This window comes from Diceros bicornis, chromosome 4, assembly GCF_020826845.1.
Source record: "Diceros bicornis minor isolate mBicDic1 chromosome 4, mDicBic1.mat.cur, whole genome shotgun sequence".
Taxonomy (NCBI): domain Eukaryota; kingdom Metazoa; phylum Chordata; class Mammalia; order Perissodactyla; family Rhinocerotidae; genus Diceros; species Diceros bicornis.
Window position 1 is genome coordinate 22,171,950 of NC_080743.1, and position 19,348 is coordinate 22,191,297.

The following is a 19,348-nucleotide window of genomic DNA, read 5'->3' on the forward strand; positions in this document are numbered from 1 at the left end:
TTGCGTGTGGGTATCTGGTTGTTCCAGCACCATTTGTTGAAAAGATCATTCTCTCATTGAACTGTCTTGGTATATCATATGTTTTTGTAATTCAAACTTATTTTGTTCTATTTTTTTTTCCTGGAATTTATTTCATCCCTTGAGATAGTCAATAACACTAAATACTGTTAAACCAAGTTTGGAAGCTATAGAGTGATTCCCATCAGAGACTATGTTCCTCTTCTGCTTGAAACCCTTCAACAGCTTCTCACTATACTTTGAATAAAACATGAACTTCTTACTATGGTTTAAAAAGTCCTTCATGATCTGCTTCCTACCTGTTTCTTTTTTTTTTTTTTTGAGGTTATTTTTGTTTATTGCAGTAACATTGGTTTATAACATTGTATAAGTTTCAGGTGTACATCATTATACTTCTATTTCTGCGTAGATTACATCATGTTCACCACCCAAATACTAACTACAATCCATCACCACACACTTGTGCCGAATTATCCCTTTCGCCCTCCTCCCTCCCGCCTTCCCCTCTGGTAACCACCAATCCAATCTCTGTCTCTATGTGTTTGTTGTTGTTATTATCTACTACTTAATGAGGGAAATCATTGCTCCCTACCTGTTTCTTCAACCTCATCTTAACTTTTCACTATTCACTGTGCTGCAGCTATAATATCTTCCTTTCAGTTTTCCAAAAATACCTATATTGTTCTTACCTCCACATCTTGGCCCATGCTATTCCATCTACCTTGAAGGATCTCCCAAAATTCTTTGCATGACTGGTTGCTTTTCATTCTTCAGATTTCAACTGAATTGTCCCCTATCCAGAGAAGCTTTCCTGCTTCTCTACTCTTAACTAGTTAGCTTCCCTTGCCTTAACCAGTTAGCTTCCCTTGCCTTAACCAGTCATTCTTTTTCATCACCTTGTTTATTTCTATCATTGCATTTATCACAACCTGTAATGATCTTGGCTATTGTCAGTGTTCTCCACGATACTGTAAAATCTGAGATCAAGGATCTTGCTAATCTCACTCTCCTTGGCATCCCCAATGCTTAGCAGAGTTCTTGGCTCATAGAAGGTACTCAAAAACTTTGCTGAATTAACGAATGAAAAAATATATTTTATAGAGTCACAGTCTGTAAGGCTAATAAAAATTTAGAAACATCCAAGCTAAGGCTTTTTTAAAGCTAAAGAACCTTTTCTTCTCAAGAAAGCCTATACAGAAGCAAGTATGTTTAATAGATATACAAGGATCTTTTCTGACTCAAGTAGGAATAGAAGGAACAGAGTCCTGCCAAGTCAGCATCCTCCCTGACACAGACATCTTGGGAGGTTCTGCACAGCTCCAATCCCTTTATTATGTGGAATGTGTAAATTGAGAAACCAAAGAATGACTCACCTAACAATGTACAGCACTTTAGTGGTAGAGCAGAGGTTTAAGCAATTCTTGCACAGTGGTCAGTGCAGGATTCTTTCTATTTCTGTTTTGCATTATGACACAACAGTTCAGACCAAACAAGCATAACACCAGAGTCATAGGAATCATTCAGAAGAAAAAGATTTAGATAATCCTTTACTCCTTAATGCCACTGACCTCAACTTTCCAAACTGATTACTTTTCAGGGGTTCCAAGGAAACAGTCTCAAAAACAAGTGTCACATATACCTTATCATTCTTTCCTATCGATATTTCCATCATCTTTATGACTTCACTTTTCAGATCCCACTGAAAAAGCTTCTTAGAAAACGGTGCTTTATTTTGTTTCATCTTTTTGTAAGATATTCATCTTTACCTAATATCTTACCACCCTACACAGATGGGAAAAATCACACTTCAATAAATCCAACCAAATTTTGTCCTAAAGGAATAAAACATGACAATTTCATTTTTATGCATTCAACTTTGGAGTCCATAGCTTCACATCTGGTTAGTTCTTAGATACCATAGTGATAGATTATTTTTAGAAATGAATGACAGACCATAAGTCAGGCAGATGTTTTTTTTCAGATGCTTCCAAACTCTTTTATCATACAGACTTATGCACTTAGGCAACTGAACATTTTAGCACAGAATTAAAGCTTTATGCTTCTATTTTATATACATATTTTTTTCTTCTGTTCAAAGAAGTCTACATCTTGGATTTGGGAATTTGTTACTGACACTTTCCTTGCCTTGCTTTTCAATCCAGATCTCATTTCCCAATCTTCTAGAAAGTAAAAAGAGCATCTCTTTAACTTGAAAAAAAAAGTTTCATTTCTTTTTCTCACTCTCTTTCTTGTTTATTTTTTTAAGAATCTAAGGTATCAGCTTTGTGACATTGCCTAAGGAGGAATTTTTTAAAGTGCAAAAATAAATCCAACATCAAGCTGTCTGATTAAGCAATAGTTCCTTGGATCATAAAATTCTTTTGAATAAATATGCCAGGGTATTTTTATTGAGTTTATGAGCTGAAAGGCATTTAAAATTCCAAGGGGAACAACAAAAAGAATAAAAAAGAAGCACACATGTGTTGTTACTAAAAAAGGCACCAAAGATGTGTACAAGGCAGGATTGTTCTTGGGAAAAATTATGAAGCAGATGAAATCTGTGTTTATCATTTTTCCATGCCTTGTTTTGAGCCCCTTTTTCATCTCTGCTCTGCCCATCACCAGCTGTCATGCTGTATCATCCCTCTCATGGATTCCTGGCTGTGTTACACTATGGCATGGTTAGGCCTTTCTTTTTCTTAGTTTTTTCTTCCTCTCCTCACCAACTTTTAGGGTTCTGCTAGGGAACTAGGCTAGTTGATTGAAAAAAATCCATGCTAAAGTATTAATAATGACTTTCTTATATAAAAATGAATTTGGTAAGAATTCTCAGGGAGATGACCATTTGGATACAACCATTTCTCAGCATTTGTTACTTGGCTTCTCTATGAGTCCAGCCCTGCTACTAATGGAAGAAAGATGAGTCTGGTTAGGGAGCACAACTTGAGAACCTGCCAAATCACAGAGTTTAACCAGTGGTACCCCCCTGCCAGGGAACACAGCCTGTGACCTTGCCCTATCAGAGGTAACCTCAGAGTACAGCTAGTGGCCCCACTTGACCATGGAGCCAGCCAGCACCTCTGCCCAACCAGGGTGCCTGCTCAGTGGCCCCACTTGAACACAGAGCCCAGCCACAAGGCCCCCACCCAACTGCAGAGAGCAGCCAGTGGCAACTCTTCCCATCTCGGAACAGGGGTAGGGACCTCACCCAACTGGAGACCCCAGTAGCAATTTGCACCTGCTTAAGAACACTACCAGCTGACCTGTCCAGTACCCTGAGCTAAGCAGACTGGCCAAAGTGTTTCTCTGCCAAATGTATCTGTAATGTGGAAGAGGAGACTGCTTACACAAATGCGCAGATACCAAAGCAAGACACAAGGATCATAAACAATCAGGTAAACATGATAACACCAAAGGAAACAAATAAAGCTTCAATAACTGACATTAAAGAAATGGAAATCTACAAACTGTCTGACAAAGAATTCAGAATAATCCTCTTAGAAAAGTTCAATGAACTACAAGAACTCACAGACAGACAACTAAATGAAATTAGGAAAACAATGCATGACCAAAATGAGAAGTTGAACAAGAAATAGAAACCATAAAAATAAACCAAACAAAAATCCTAGAGATGAAGAATATAATGACTGAACTGAAGAATTCAATAGAGAGCTTCAATATCAGACTTGACCAAGTAGAAGAAAGAATCAATGAACTCAAAGATAAGTAATTTGAAATTATGCAGAGGAACAAAAAGAAAAAAAGAATAAAAAAGAGTGAAGAAAGCCTATGGTACTCATGGGACAGCATCAAGTGAAACAATGTATATATGCGTTGTGGGAATACCAGAAGAAGAGAAAGAGAAAGGAGCAGAAAGTCTACTTAAAGATATAATGGCTGAAAATATCCCAAACTTGGGGAAAGAAATGGACATCCAGATTCATAAGGCCCAAAGGACCCCAAACAGGTTGAATCCAAGAAGGGTTACTTTGAGACATATTATAATTAAATTGTCAAAAGTCAAAGACAAAGAGAGAATTTTGAAAGCAGCAAGAGAGAAGCAACTTGTCACATATAAGAGAGCCCCCATAAGACTATCAGTAGGTTTCTCAGGAGAAATTTGCAGGCAAGGAGAGAGTGGGATGATATCTTCAAAATATTGAAAGAACAACAAGAATAACAAAGTCAAAAGAGAATACTATACCCAGCAAAGCTGTCCTTCAGGAATGAAGGAGTAATAAAGATGTCCCCAAACAAAAGCTGAAGAATTCATCACCACTAAACTTGCCTTACAAGAAATGCTAAAGGGCACTTTTCAAGCTGAAATAAAAGAATGTAATTAACATCATAAAAACATGTGAATGTTTAAAACTCACCAGTAAAGGTAAACATATACAGTCATGCGTCGCTTAACAAAGAGGCTATGTTTTGAGAAATGTGTCATTAGGCGGTTTCATTGTTGCACAAACATCATTGAATATACTTACACAAACCTAGATGGCACATAAACCCAGGCTATATGGTACTAATCTTACAGGACCACCGTTGTATATGTGGTTTGTTATTTACTGAAATGTTACATGGCGCATGACTGTATCCAAAGCTAGATTCTCTAATATTCTAATGCTGGTGCATAAATCTCTAGTTAAAAAACAAACATATGAAAAATAACTATAACTACCATAATTTGTTATTGGATACATAACATAAAAACATGTAAACTGTAACACCAAAAATGTAAAATGTGGGGGGTGGGGAGAAATAAAAGTATAAAGTTTCTGTATGCTACTGAAGTTAAGTTGTTATCAGCTTAAAATAGGATGTTATAAGATATTTTATGTAAGCCCCAAAGGAAAAACATGTAGTAGATACACAAGATTATGATAAAGGATTCAAGGCATATTGCTACAAAAAGTCATAAAATCACAAAAGAAGACAACAAGACAGTAAGCAATGAATAAATGATCTAAAAAAGTCAGTGAACAACTAACAAAATGGCAATATGAAGTCCTTAATAATTAACTTGAATCGTAAATGGACTAAATTCTCTAATCAAAAGACACAATGGCTGAATGAATAAAAAACAAGATCCAATGATATGGTGCCTATAAGAGACTCACTTAAGCTTTAACAACACACAAAGAGAATGAATGGAGGGAAAAAGATATTTCAAGCAAATGGTAACCAAAACAAAGAAGAGGTAGCTATACTTATATCAGACAAAATAGACTTTAAGCTAAAAACAGTTGCAAGAGACAAAGAAGGTCATTATATATGATAAAGGGGTAAATTAATCAAATAACATATAATAATTATAAATACTTATGTACAAAACTTTGGAGCACCTATATAAATAAAGCAAATACTAACAGAGATAAAAGGAGAAGTAAACTGTAATATGATAATATTGTTGGGGACTTTAATGAACACTATCTACAATGGCTAGATCATCCAGACAGAAATCAATAAAGAAACAGTGGATTCGAACAACACTATATATCAAATGGACCTGACAGACATATACAGAACATTCTATCCAATAGCAGCAGAATACACATTCTTTTCAAGTCCACATGGAACATTTTTGAGGGCAGAACATATGTAAGGCCACAATATATGTCTCAACAAATTCAAGAAGATAGAAGTGATATCAAGTATCTTTTCCAACCACAATGGTATAATACTAGAAATCAACAACATGAGGAAAGCTAGAAAATTCCCAAATAAATGGAAATTTAAAAACACATTCCTTAACAACCAATGGATCAAAGAAAAAATTAAAAGAGAAATAAAAAAATATCTTAAGATCAACAAAAATGGAAATACAACATAATAAAACTTATGAGATGCAGCAAAAGCAGTTCTAAGAGGAACATTTATAAACATCTACAAGAAAAAAGAAAGATCTCAAATAAACAATCTAACTTTACACCTCAAGGAACTAGAAAAAGAACAAACTGAGGCCAAACTTAGAAGAAGGAAGAAAATGATAAAGATTATAGCAGAAATAAGTCAAATTGAGAAGAGGAAAACAATAGAAAAGATTACAAAACTAAGAGTTGGTTTTTTGAAATGACAAACAAAATGGACAAACCTTTATCTAGACTCACCAAGAAGAGAGACAGAACTTAAACAAATAAAATTAGAAATAAGAGACATTACAAATATACCACAGAAATACAAAGGATAATAAGAGACTACTATGTACAGTTATTTGCCAACAAATTGGATAACCTAGAAGAAATAGATAAATTCCTAGAAACATACAACTTACCAAGACTGAATCATGAAGAAATAGAAAATCTGAATAGACCAATAACGAGTAAGGAGATTGAATCAGTAATGAAAAAATCTCTCAACAAAGAAAAGCCCAAGACCACATGGTTTCACTGCTGAGTTTTACCAAACATTTAAAGAATTAATGCTAATCCTTCTCAAACTCTCCCAAAATTTTGAAGAGGAGGGAATAAACCCAAACTTAGTTTACAATACCACCACTACCCTGATACCAAAGCCAGATAAGGATACTACAAGGAAAGAAAACTATAAGCCAATATCCCTGATGAATATGGATGCAAAAATTCTCAACAAAATGGTAGCAAATGAAATTCAACAGCCTATTTAAAGGATCATACACCATGATCAAGTGGGATTTATTTCAAGGATGCAAGGATGGTTCAACATCTGCAAATCAATCAAAGTGATACATCACATTCATAGAATTAAGCATAAAAACCATATGATCTTCTCAATAGATGCCGAGAAAGATTTGACAAAATTCAATAACCTTTCCCAATAAAAAACTCACAGCAAATTGGATATAGAAGGAACGTACCTCAACATAATAAAGGCCATGTACTTCAAACCAACAGCTAACATCATAGTCAAGAGTGAAAGGCTGAAAGCTTTTTCTCTAAGATCAGCAACGAGACAAGGGCGGTCACACTCACCACTCTTATTCAACATAGTACTGGAAGTTCTACCCAGAGCAATTAGACAAGAAGAAGAAATAAACAGAATCTAAATCAGAAAGAAAGAAGTAAAATTGTCTCTGTTTGCAATGACCTGATCTTAATACATAGAAAACCCTAAATATTCCACCAAAAAACTGTTAGAATTAATAAATGATTTCAGAAAAGTTGTAAGATACAAAATCAACCTACTAAAATCAATTGCATTTCTATATGCTAACAATGAATTATCTAAAAAAGAAATAAAAGAAACTATCTCATTTATGATAGCACCACAAACAATAAAATTCTTAGGAATAAATATAACCAAATAGATGAATATCTGTACATTGAAAACTAAAAGATATTGTTGAAAGAAATTGAAGAAAATACAAATAAATGGAAAGATATCTCATGTTCACAGATAGGAAGAATTAATATTGTCAAAATGTCCATCCTATCCCAAGCCATCTATATATAGATTCAACGTAATCCCTATCAAGATTCCAATGGCAGTTTTTACAGAAATAGAATAAAAAAATCCTAAAATTCATATGAAACCACAAAAGATACTGAATAGTCAAAACAATCTTGAGAAAGAAGAACAAAGCTGGAGGTATCACACTTCCTAATTTCAAACTATAATATAAAAACTATACTAATTAAAACAGTATGGTATTAGCATTAAAACAGACACATAGACCAATGGAACAGAATTAAGAGCCCAGAAATAAATTCATGCATATATGGTTAACTAATATTTGAAAAAATATGGTGCGTGTATATGGTTTATATATACAATGGAATATTATTCAGCCATAAGTAGGAGCAAATTCTGCCACTTGTGACAATATGGATGGACCTTGAAGGCATTATGCTATGTGAAATGTCAGACATAGAAAGACAAGTACTGTATGATCTCACTTATATGTGTTATCTAAATAAACTGAACTTATAGAAACAGAGGGTAGGTTCGCAGTTGACAAGGGTGGAGAGCTGGAGGAAATGAGTGAAGGTGGTCAAAAGATAGGAGACTTGTAGTTATAAGACGAATAACTTCCGAGGATGTAATGTACAGCATGGTGACTACACTTAATAATACTGTGTTGTGTAGTTGAAAGTTGCTAAGAGAGTAAATCTTAAAAATTCTCACCACAAAAAAAAGGTAACCGTGTGAGGTAATGGATGTGTTAATTAACCTTATTATGGTAATCAGCAATATACACGTATATTATCAATCATCATGTCATACACCTTAAACTTACACAATGTTATATGTCAGTTATATCTCAATAAAGCTGGAGAAAAAAAAAGTTTGATGCCTTGTCTGACACATGGAAAAAGTGTCTTTCCCTCTTGGGTGTTAGGAAGGCTGATAATCTGTCCCTGGTTTGTCCCTCTCTCAAGCCACAGTTCCACACCTCCAATTAGGACATATAAGGGGGTCAGAATGCATGTGTGTGTTTGTGTGTGTGTGTGTGTGTGTGTGTGCGCACGCATGTGTGTGTACACGTAGGGAACTGAGTTCACTGAGTATTTGAAAATGAACCCAGCAGTACTCACCGGAGGGCCCACTAGACCTGGTCTACCCAAAGGCCCTGTAGTCCCTGGTAAGCCTGTCTCTCCTTTTTCTCCATCCTCTCCAGGAAGTCCCCCTTCTCCTGGATTCCCCTGAAACCCAGGAAAAACTTTTAAGAAAGGGAAAGCAGTGAAATAATTATGCCACACAATAAGCAGATTTTTGTTTGGCATAGAAAAATAATTACGTCTAATATTTTAAAGATTTCACAAAGACATCCACTTTATATATAATGTTAAAAGTATAATTTACCTTTAATCCATCTTTTCCTTGGAGACCTTCTTCTCCAGGAGCTCCTGGTTCACCCTATTTTGTAGCAGAAACAGTAAGATTTACTATTTTGCTAAATAATTTATCTTAATTTTTTTTTTGCCCTTGGTATCTATAGAAAGTGTCAGGTTTGCGTATATTTATTCCTACCTCTATTTTATTTATAAGGAGTATTTGACAGCACAAGCATGATTTAATTTGCCTAGAATAGCTCTGAAGATGATTTAAAGAGTCATAGTGTTGTAAATTAAAATATAAGATGATCCATAATATTAATAACTTTTAGATAATTAAAGGTAATATATATTCATTTGTTAGCTCTGGAAATTTATACAGCTAGACCTGTGTTTCTGAGTTTGAGGACTGTAAATACTGCATCTCATAAAACTAAAGTTTATGCTTGCTATACTGAATTTCACGGATTAATACAACTTAATTCAGTTAAAATCAGTGTACCAGATTTTTAAGGTCTGTATTTTCTCCCTTACAGAGCAGAGGCAACGATTAAGGCCCTGGTACATCAAGAAGCTATCTTTCAGATACAGAACTTACAGAAATGCAGAGCCATACTTTGCGAAGCTATTAAAGTAGTATTGGCTGTCCTGCTACCTGAACTATTTAAAAGTAAATTAATCAGTGCGTCTTCACATTTGCCCCATTACTCCCACCACTGATACTTTCATTACCCCAAACTCACTGCCTGCCCTCCTCCATGAAAAGGGAAAACGAAAAAGAAAGAAACCGGACACAGACTATATCTCCCTACTTTGTCTTTTAGTAAACAAATATCTCTTAAAACTATTTTGGGCACGGTTATCTTGGGAAAAAATTTACCACAGCTCAAATTAAAGGCTGTTTATATTAGAATAACTTCCATAAGCTATCTAATTACAACTATTTACAATTATTTCCTTGAATCTTGTTAACTTTGCATGATTCTAGTTTTTAGTTGTTTTTTTAAACATAAATTAGATTTCAATCATTGTTCTGTCTTGTTAGGTCAGGAAACATCCTGAGAGTTGATCACTAGTGTTTGTGAATTTCTTCTTAATGTTACCATTAGCGACAATCACAGCAATTCCACATACTTGGCAAGGGGTCTGCGGAGTACCCCTGGTTCTGAGAAAAGGATGTATGAGGTTAGGACTCTAACTGCTACTAGATTACAATGTGAACAGGGTTTGGCATGCAGCTTTTGAAATTATGAAATAAAGACAAACATTTTCTATAATGCACCAGAAATATTTATTAATGCAATTTTTGAAGTCTTTAGGCTAAGTTTTGAGTCTCTGAAATAGGTGAGCCAGTGCCTTAAAATTATTTCCAGTGGGCACTTACCCGTAACCCTGGTTCTCCAGCAACTCCAACACTGCCTGCAAGTCCAACATCTCCCTAAAGAAAAAAAGGGACAGATTAAATTCTTTTCTACTAAACCTGGGTGTCTATTATGGAGGGCATATAATGAGGATAAGGGTTCCAAAACACTTCCCATTTCTTTTCCTTTCCTCCAGATTAATTTATTGATAATATTTTGCCCCATTAGCTTTATCATTTGTATTTTCTCTCTCATATATATATATATACATATATATATATATGTATATGCATATATATGTATATGTGTGCATATCTATATGTATTCCCTCCCTCACATATATATATGTACACATATCTGTATACATATATAGATATTATTTTTTCTGACAAATATTTTTTTCTGACTCATTTGAGAACACTGCCCATTTTTATCTGCTGTCCTTCACCTGCTTTCAAGATGGTAGCTGTTTGCCAAAATGTGGCAAACATAGGGGATTCAACAGTGAAGGTTTAGGGATCCTCCCCTTTACTATTCAGGAAGGTTACCTTTGCACCTGGCTCGCCCTGCAGACCAGATTCTCCCTCAATACCTGAAAGTCCCTAGAAGAGAATGATTTGACACATCGTTTGTACACATTCTTTTACCAATTACAAAGATAATAACAAACTCATAAGAAGATAGCAATAATTTTTAGCCCAAGGGTAAAATATCTATGTTCAAGAAAGGGTCTTTGCTGCCCATTTATAAACCTCATGGTGTAAGACCAGATAATTTCCGGGACCTTTTAATAGTTCAAATGCCAAAACAACATCATGTGAAATCAAGACTCTTAAGGCCAGTTTCTTCTAATCCTTCTTTTCACCATTTAGTCCTTGGTCAAGGACAAACTATCTCCTGTTTCCTCTTCTCATTTTCATTTTCTACCCTCATACTCTTACTATTCTCTGTTTTTTTTCACTTTTTACTCTCCCCATCTATTTTTGTTCAGCCCTCTGGAACACACTTCCTTAAAAAAATTCAGTTTTGTTTATTGGTTTTATAAAATATATCACACAAAACGACATGAATTTATTCACATTATAAAAGATATATATATATTTATATAGCATTTTTTCCACTCTCCTTCATGGCTGGGTCCGGTTGGGAAGCATTTGGTTCCTTTTACTTTGAAAACATACAACTTCTTGCAACTCCTGGCTATTTCTAGAACTGGAACTCCTACAATTACTATTGTATTGTTTTTTGTACGCCTCTCCCTTCACCCCTTCCTCACTCCCCCATCCTCTCTCCTTCTCCCCTCCCCTCTCCTAGCTTCTCTCTCTCCCTCACTCTGAGTGAGTGTAGTTTAAAGCATTAACTCACAATACTATCTTGATCAAGTTTCCGGTTTGCTTTCTATCTTTCAGGGATTCTTCAGAAGTTCTGATCCATGGATGATAATATTCCTTATAATTATTAGAGATTAAAATATCTTTTATGTCATTCTAGTATTTTAGATAAGAGGAAGTTCAGTTTTCCATTTTGACTCAGCTTCCGCAACCCATATTCACTCTGCTTTTTTTTCAAAATAAAAGCTATACACGCACGACAGTACAGATGGACGTATAGTGAAAAGCTTCGGTCTCGTTCCTCAGAGGCAACTATTTTATAAAACAATCTTTGTTTTTAGTTCTCCTAGTGGTTACTTCTATAACTCAAGAAGCATACTTCTACTTCTTGATGTATCACCTTGATAAAAGTTTAGTTTCCTTATGCTCCCTCCGTTTTACCATAATTTCACCAATTTTTTAATAGTTATATTATTTAAAATTTTCTGTTGGTTACCTTTGTGACTTCTTTACTGTTACAAGAGGCAGTATAGTACAGTACTTAAGAGGAAGGACTATGAAGTGAGGCTGGGTTTCTGCTCTGCCTCAGAAATGACAGAATTTAATAACACCCCACTCCAAGATTAAGATTCTCTCTTGAGAGAGAATTCCAACTCTCTCAGGATTTGTTCCACATCAAAACTGCCTTTAATCTCACAGACTTCCTCTGATCCCTAATTTCTCCCAATCTGTCAGCTCCTCTTAGCTTCTTTTACTCCTTTCTTAGGCTAAATCCAATGGCTGATCTTCTGATCTCTAGGGTACCTCTTTTCTTATACCAATCTTGAATTAGCACTTGATAAATCGCCTTCTCCATTTCTATTCCCAGTTGAATACTGTTGGAAAAAATCACTCTTGTGAAAAGTGGTATCATTACATGTTGAGAGGCACTGTGGCTAAGAGAATGGGTTATGGAGAGAGAGATTGTCTAAATTTAAATGTAGGCTCTACCACTACTGCCAGCTATTGCTCTTGAGCAAGCTACTTAACCATTTCATGCCTTAGTTTCCTCACCTCTAGAATGAGAATAATAATTGCATCTATTTCATGGGGTGTTGTGAGAATTCATTAATATGGTAAAGCACATAAATATTGCTAGGCACATAGAAAGTGCTCCATAATTATTAGCTATTATTATCAATATAATGCAAATTCACAGTCTCCTACTTCAGCTTGACTTTTAGTGAGGTATAGCTGCTCTTTTGTCTTTAGCCATTCCCTCTTCCATTATTCTCAACCACTATTTTAAACCAGCAGATTTTCCTCAACTGACCTACTCAATGCCTACTTCTTATCATAACAGAATTCTTGTCTCCTACTCTGCTAAAAATCTTTAAGTTATGAGGTATGACTTCTCTTAGCTTTCTTTAGGCTCAGAGGATGTGGCATAGTATAGGTTATCAGCATTAGCTTTTCTAGAGTCAGATATGGATTCAACGCCAGGCTCTGCTACTTGTTAACCATTTACTTGGGCAGATTAGCAGATTATGACCTTAATCTCTCTAAAATTCTTCTCTAGTCTCAGGAAAGAGTATTACCATCCATCCTGTTGCACAATCTAGAAATCTGGGAATAATTTTTGACTTCTCTTCCCCCTACTTTCCATATCCCACAAACATGCAGGTTCTGCAGAATTTATGTAATAAACATTTCTTAAATCTATCCCATTTTTGCCCTTTCTATGCCTACTACTTTAATTCAGACCTTTATCATCTCTTGTCTGGTTGAATGCAAAAGCCTTTTAGTAGGTATACATGTCTTTACTCTTGTCTTCTCAAATACATCCTCCATGCAGCTGCTAGAATTATCTTTCAAAAATACAAATCTGACTTGATCATTGCCCTGCTTATACCCTATAATGACTTACTATAGCCCATAAGATTTTTAAAAGTTCAGCCTTCGGAACAGAGTAAACAAGACTTTTCATGATCTAACCATTCTCTATGACGTCATCTATTACTCCTCCTTGCTTTGACTTTAAGCATCAAAGAAACCATAATGCTTCATGTTTGCATGTTTCTGCATACTATCCCTTTTTCTGGAATTCCCTTATCTTAAGTTCCTCTTTTCATATGGGTAACTTCTACTCACTCCTTAAAACTCATCTCATCACCCCAAGTATTCTTTTTCCCCTTATCCAGGTTGGGTTAAGTGCCTATTGCTGTACTCCTATGTTGCTCTGTGATTATCTCCATCCTTGGGTCTAATACATTACAATATAGTTTTCCTTTATATGATTATCTTCTGGAATAGATTATAAACTCCTAGAGGAGTCAGGGACCATATTTCAGCCATCCTTGAATCCCCAGTGGATACAAAGTGCATAGCAAAAAAGTATGGCATCATCATGGAATTAAAAATAGGTCAACAAATCTGAAGCACATGGGGGAGGAGAAAAGTTTTATTGGGATGTGGTTGAACAAGTCTGCAGAAGTTAGATAATGCAGAACATTATTTATTATGTTACGAAATTGGCATTTTATTAAAGGCTATGAGAGCCCTTGAAAAATTTCAAGGAGAGAAATGATATGACAAAGATAAACTGGCAACAAGTAGCTAAGGAATGATGGGAGTTGGAGGAGATGAGGACTAGAGCACTGGCAACAGAAATGAAAAGGAAAGGACAGAGCTAAGACATTGGAGGGCCTTACTCAAAGGGAAAATATGGTTGATTGGAGAGGTTGAAGTAGGAAGAGCAGTCGAGGATGAGTCTCAGTTTTGGGTTATTGGGCATAAGGAGTATCTTGCAGTGAGATGGGAATAAAAGGAAGAAAGAACAGTGGGAAAGTGACGGATTTGTTTTACATATTTTAAATTTGAGATGTTTGTGGGATATCCAGGTGCATATGTAAAAGACAACAGGAAATCAATAACTGAAGCTGAAGAGAGAGGCATGAGTTAGAGCTAACAAGCTGAGAGCTATCAGAATAATATTGGTAATTAAAGTCGCTGTGATAATATGATTACTAAGCTGAGGAAAAGGAACGACAGTTTCACATCTGAGAAAGGCTAATCAGAAGGTAAAGAGCAGAACCAAGAGAGAGCAGTGTCACAGAAGCCAAGGGAGGAGAGAATTTACATCTAACTTATTTAGAGCTAAAGTTAACAAACAACAGAAATGAAGTAATTGGATTTTATAACTATAACAAGTATGGTTTATTATTCCAAAATATATTCTGAATATACTTCTCAATATTCATCTACAAAGGAGATACAACATCTCGGAGTGAAGAGCTCTCAAGCTGACTCTAAATCAGTGAAGGGAAAGTTTTATTTACTTTTAGTTCTGCTATTTAAATGAGGTGTTACGAGAACTTTATATGTATAAAATTAGGTTCATACAACATTCATCTCTGCTTTTAATGGAATTTTAGGCTTTATTTTCTAATAAGAAACAAAATATTATAGAATTATTCTTCAATATATATATCTAATATATCAACTTTACCTCAGGGACATCTTACAAAAAGTATTGAGTATTGAACTAACAAGAAAGAGCCGCAAAAAAATTACCTCAGCACCCATTTCTCCAGGAGGTCCAGCATCGCCTTGCAAACCTCGTGGTCCCTATATATTAAAATAAAATTTAAGATGTGAGAATCAAATTTTATTCCATATTTCAATTAACATATGTATCTAAATATGGAATTTATAATATATAATACGTAATATAATACATTTATCAATGTATTACTTTACTCTCTGTATAAACAAAATTCTATCTTTAGTTGATTCATCTGTGTTTTTTTGTAAATAATATTAAGTTATGTTTGGATTCAAAAGAAAAGGAAAAGGAAAGAAAAGACTAGCTGTCATTCTTTCACTCCCTAATTCATTCATTCATTCAATAAACACTTATTAAGCACCTAATAAAGTATGAAATATTGTGGTAAAGGCTTTCAAAAGTTACCTTATTTAATGGGTATAACAATTATAGATCTACTTAATATTCCTGGCAAACATGTGACAAACAAAACAGCATTTTTAAAGAAACAAATATATGAAATAAAACTATGTTGGACTTTGCTTGATGTCATACTTTACTGTGGTAGTGAGTCCAGCTGAACAATTCCTCTGTTTCACATGAACAGATGTGACAAGGGATAATCACTAAGGTGCAATAAAATGCATGTTGGGACCTTTATGGAAATCTTGGTCACTGTAATACTGAATAATATAATTTTAAGTAAACATTGAATGATTAGTTTATCGCATAAACATTAAATTCTGAACCTAAAGGATCTTCTTAGGGTGTGGAATAAACTTTCTGTTTATTACTTGTACATAGGGAAACTGATTTTTAAAAAATGTTTATTTTATGTCTTGCCATTATATTACTCTCTCTCGGTAGTTGCAAAAATTATAATTAAGTCTTTGGGTGTTATAAGTCTTTTAGGTTTGTTTATATTTTGTCTAAATAATAATGCTTTCCTTTCCTTACATGACCATTTCTGTGTCATATCCCACTATGCTGGCTAAAGCTTTTTGAATAATGTTAGATAATACAGTGACAGTTGGCAATCTTATCTTGTGGTTCCCATGCTTCTAGTGTTTCCGTGTTTCCTAGTAGGTTGCATGCAGATATAAGATAGATATACTTTACCATATTACAGAATGATGCTTGACTTTACTAGAATATTTTGTTTTAATTAATAGACTTAGAGAGGTTTTAGATTTGCATTAAAATTGAACAGAATGTACAGCAAGTTCCCCTGTACTACCCCTTCCAGTTTCCCCTATTATTAACATCCTGTATTGGTGTGGTACATTTGTTACAATAGATGAACCAATATTGATACATTATTACTAACTAAAGTTCATAGTTTATGTTAGTAAACTCTGTGTTGTATAGTTCTATGAGTTTAGAGAAATGTATAATTTCATGTGTCCACCATTACAGTATCATACAAAACAGCTTCCTTGCCCTAAAACTCCCCTGTGCTTCACCTATTCACCTCTCATCCCCTTCCCGTAACTCCTGGCAACCACTGATTTTTTTTACTATCTCTATAGTTTTGCCTTTTCCAGAAAGTTATAGGGTTGAAATTATATGGTATTTAGCCTTCTCAGACTGGCTTCCTTCACTTAACAGGATGTATTTAGAGGTTCCAATATGTCTTTTTGTGGCATAATAGCCCATTTCTTTTTATTGCTGAATATACTCCATTGTATGGATGTACTATAGTTTGTTTATCCATTTACCTTTTGAAGGACATATTGGCTGCTTCCAATTTTTGGTAACTATGAATAAAGCTGCTATAAACATTCATGTGCAAGTTTTTATGTAGAAAAAGTTTTCCACTAATATAGGTAAACACCAAGGAGCATGACTGCTGGATCGTATGGTTAGAGTATGTTTAGCTTTGTAAGAAACTGCCAATTTGTATTCCAAAGTTACCATAACATTTTGTATTCCCACCAGCACTGAATGAGAACTCCTGTTGCTCCACATCTTTGCTAGCATTTGGTATTGTCAGTGCTTTGGATTTTAGCCATTCATATAGGTGTGTAATGGTATGTCATTGTTTTAATTTGCAATTTTCTAATGACATAAGATGTTGAGCATATTTTAATATGCTTCTTTGCCATCTGTATGTCTTCTTTGGTGTGGTGTCTGTTCAGATCATTTGCCCTCTTGTTAGTTGGATTGTTTTTTTCCTTATTGTTGACTTTTAAGAGTTCTTGCTATATTTTGGATATAAGTCCTTTACCAGATACGTGTTTTACAAACATTTTCTCCCAGTCTGTGGCATGTCTTTTTATTCTCTTAACGTGTCTTTTAGAGAGCAGAAGTCTTTAATTTGAATGATGGCCAACTTAATTTTTTCATTCCTGGATCATGCTTTTGGTATTGTATCTAAAAACTCATTGCCAAAATCCAGGGTCATGAGATTTTCTCCTATGATATCTTCTAGGAGTTTCAAAGTTGCATTTTATATTTAGGTCTATGATCCATTTTGAGTTAATTTTTGTGAAAGGTCTAAGATTTTTGTCTAGATCCATTTTATTTTTCCACCTGTGGATATCCAATTGTTCCAGCACAATTTGTTGAAAAGACTATCAATTGAATTGCCTTTGCTTCTTTGTCAAAGATCTGTTGACTATATTTGTGGAGTTCTCTTTCTGGGCTTACCATTCTGTTCCAATTATCTATTTGTCTATTCTTTTGTCAATACTACACTGTCTTGATTACTGTAGCTTTATATTAAGTCTTTAAGTTGGGTAGTGTCAGTCCTTTGACTTTGTTCTTCTTCAATATTATGTTTGGTATTCTGGGTCTTTTGCCTTTCCATATGAACTTTGGAATTTGTCAATACACACAAAGTAACTTGCTAGGATTCTGACTGGAATTGCATTGAATCTATGCATCAAGTTGTGAAGTACTGATAACCTAACAATATTGAGTCTTCCTATCCATGAACATGGAATATCTCTCCATTTATTTAGATTTTCTTTGATTCCTTTGATCAGTGTTTTATAGTTTTTGTCATATAGGTTTGTACATATTTTGTTAGATTTATACCCATTTCTTTTTTTTTTGATGCTAATGTAGATAGTGTTGCATTTTAAATTTCAAATTCCAAGTGCTTATTGCTGGTATATAGGAAAGCAACTAACTTTTATATATTAATCTTGTATCCTGATATCCTGAAACATTGTTATAATTGCTTATTAGTTCCAGGAGTTCTTTTGGTCAATTCTTTGGGGCTTTCTACATAGACAACCATGTCATCTGCAAACAAAGACAGTTTTATATCTTCTTTCTCAAGCTTTTATTTCCTTTTCTTGTCTTATTGCATTAGTTAGGACTTCCAGTGCAATGCTGAATAGGAGTTGAAAAAAGAGGGACATCCCTTCTTTGTTCCCTTGTTCTTAGGGGGAAAGTATCTAGCTTTTCACCATTAAGTATGATGTTAGCTACAAGGTTTTTTATGTATGTTCTTCATAAAACTGAGGAAGTTCCGCTTTATTCCTAGTTTGCTGAGAATTTTTATCATGAATCAGTATTGGATTTTGTCAAATTATTTTTCTGCATCTATTTTATATGATCATCATTTTTTTTTAGTCTGTTGAAGTGATGGATTATAATTGATTTTCAAAAGTTGAACCAGCATACCTGGTTGCATACCTGGGATAAATCCTAGTCGGCTGTGCATAATTATTTTTATATATTGGTGGATTCAATTTGCTAATATTTTATTGGAGATTTTGAATCTATGTTCATGAGACATATTGGTCTGTAGTTTTCTTTTCTTGTGACAGCTTTGTCTGGTTTTGGTATTAGGGTAATGCTGGCCTCATAGAATGAGTTAGGAATAGTATTCCCTTATTATCCTTTTAATGTCCATGGGATTGGTAGTGATGGCCCCTCTTTCATTTCTAATATTAGTAATATGTCTTCTTTTTTTCTTGGTTAACCTGGCTAGACTTTTTAAAATTTTATCGATCTTTTCAAAGAACAACTTTTTTGTTTCACTGACTTTCTCTTTGGTTTTCCTGTTTTTAATTTAATTGATTTTTGCTCTGATTTTTATTATTTATTTTCTTCTGCTTACTTTGTATTTCATTTTCTCTTCTTTTTCTAGTTTCCTAAGGTAGAAGCTTAGACTATTGATTTTAGATCTTTTTTCTTTTCTAATATAGGCATTCAACACTATAAATTTACCCCTAAGCACTGCTTTCACTGCATCCTATAAAGTTTGATAAGTTGTATTTCCACTTTCATTTAGTTCAAAATATTTTTTAAATTTCTCTTGAGACTTCTTCTTTTACCCATGTGTTATTTAGATGTGTATTGTTTAATCTCTAAATATTCTGGGTTTTTCTAGCTGTGTTTCTGTTATTG

The 19,348-nt window shown here is 34.4% G+C and overlaps 1 protein-coding gene across 1 annotated transcript in view; it reads right to left on the reverse strand.

Moving 5' to 3' along the window:
• The window catches only part of COL24A1 (collagen type XXIV alpha 1 chain), a 343,739-nt gene that overhangs the window by 94,291 nt on the left and 230,100 nt on the right, over positions 1–19,348 (reverse strand). The window contains exons 34-38 of the mRNA XM_058538420.1: positions 15,016–15,069; positions 10,681–10,734; positions 10,156–10,209; positions 8,800–8,853; positions 8,532–8,639 (exon numbers count right to left, since the gene is read on the reverse strand). Of these exons, the coding sequence (XP_058394403.1) occupies positions 8,532–8,639; positions 8,800–8,853; positions 10,156–10,209; positions 10,681–10,734; positions 15,016–15,069 (324 nt within the window). The remainder of the gene's footprint in view (positions 1–8,531; positions 8,640–8,799; positions 8,854–10,155; positions 10,210–10,680; positions 10,735–15,015; positions 15,070–19,348) is intronic.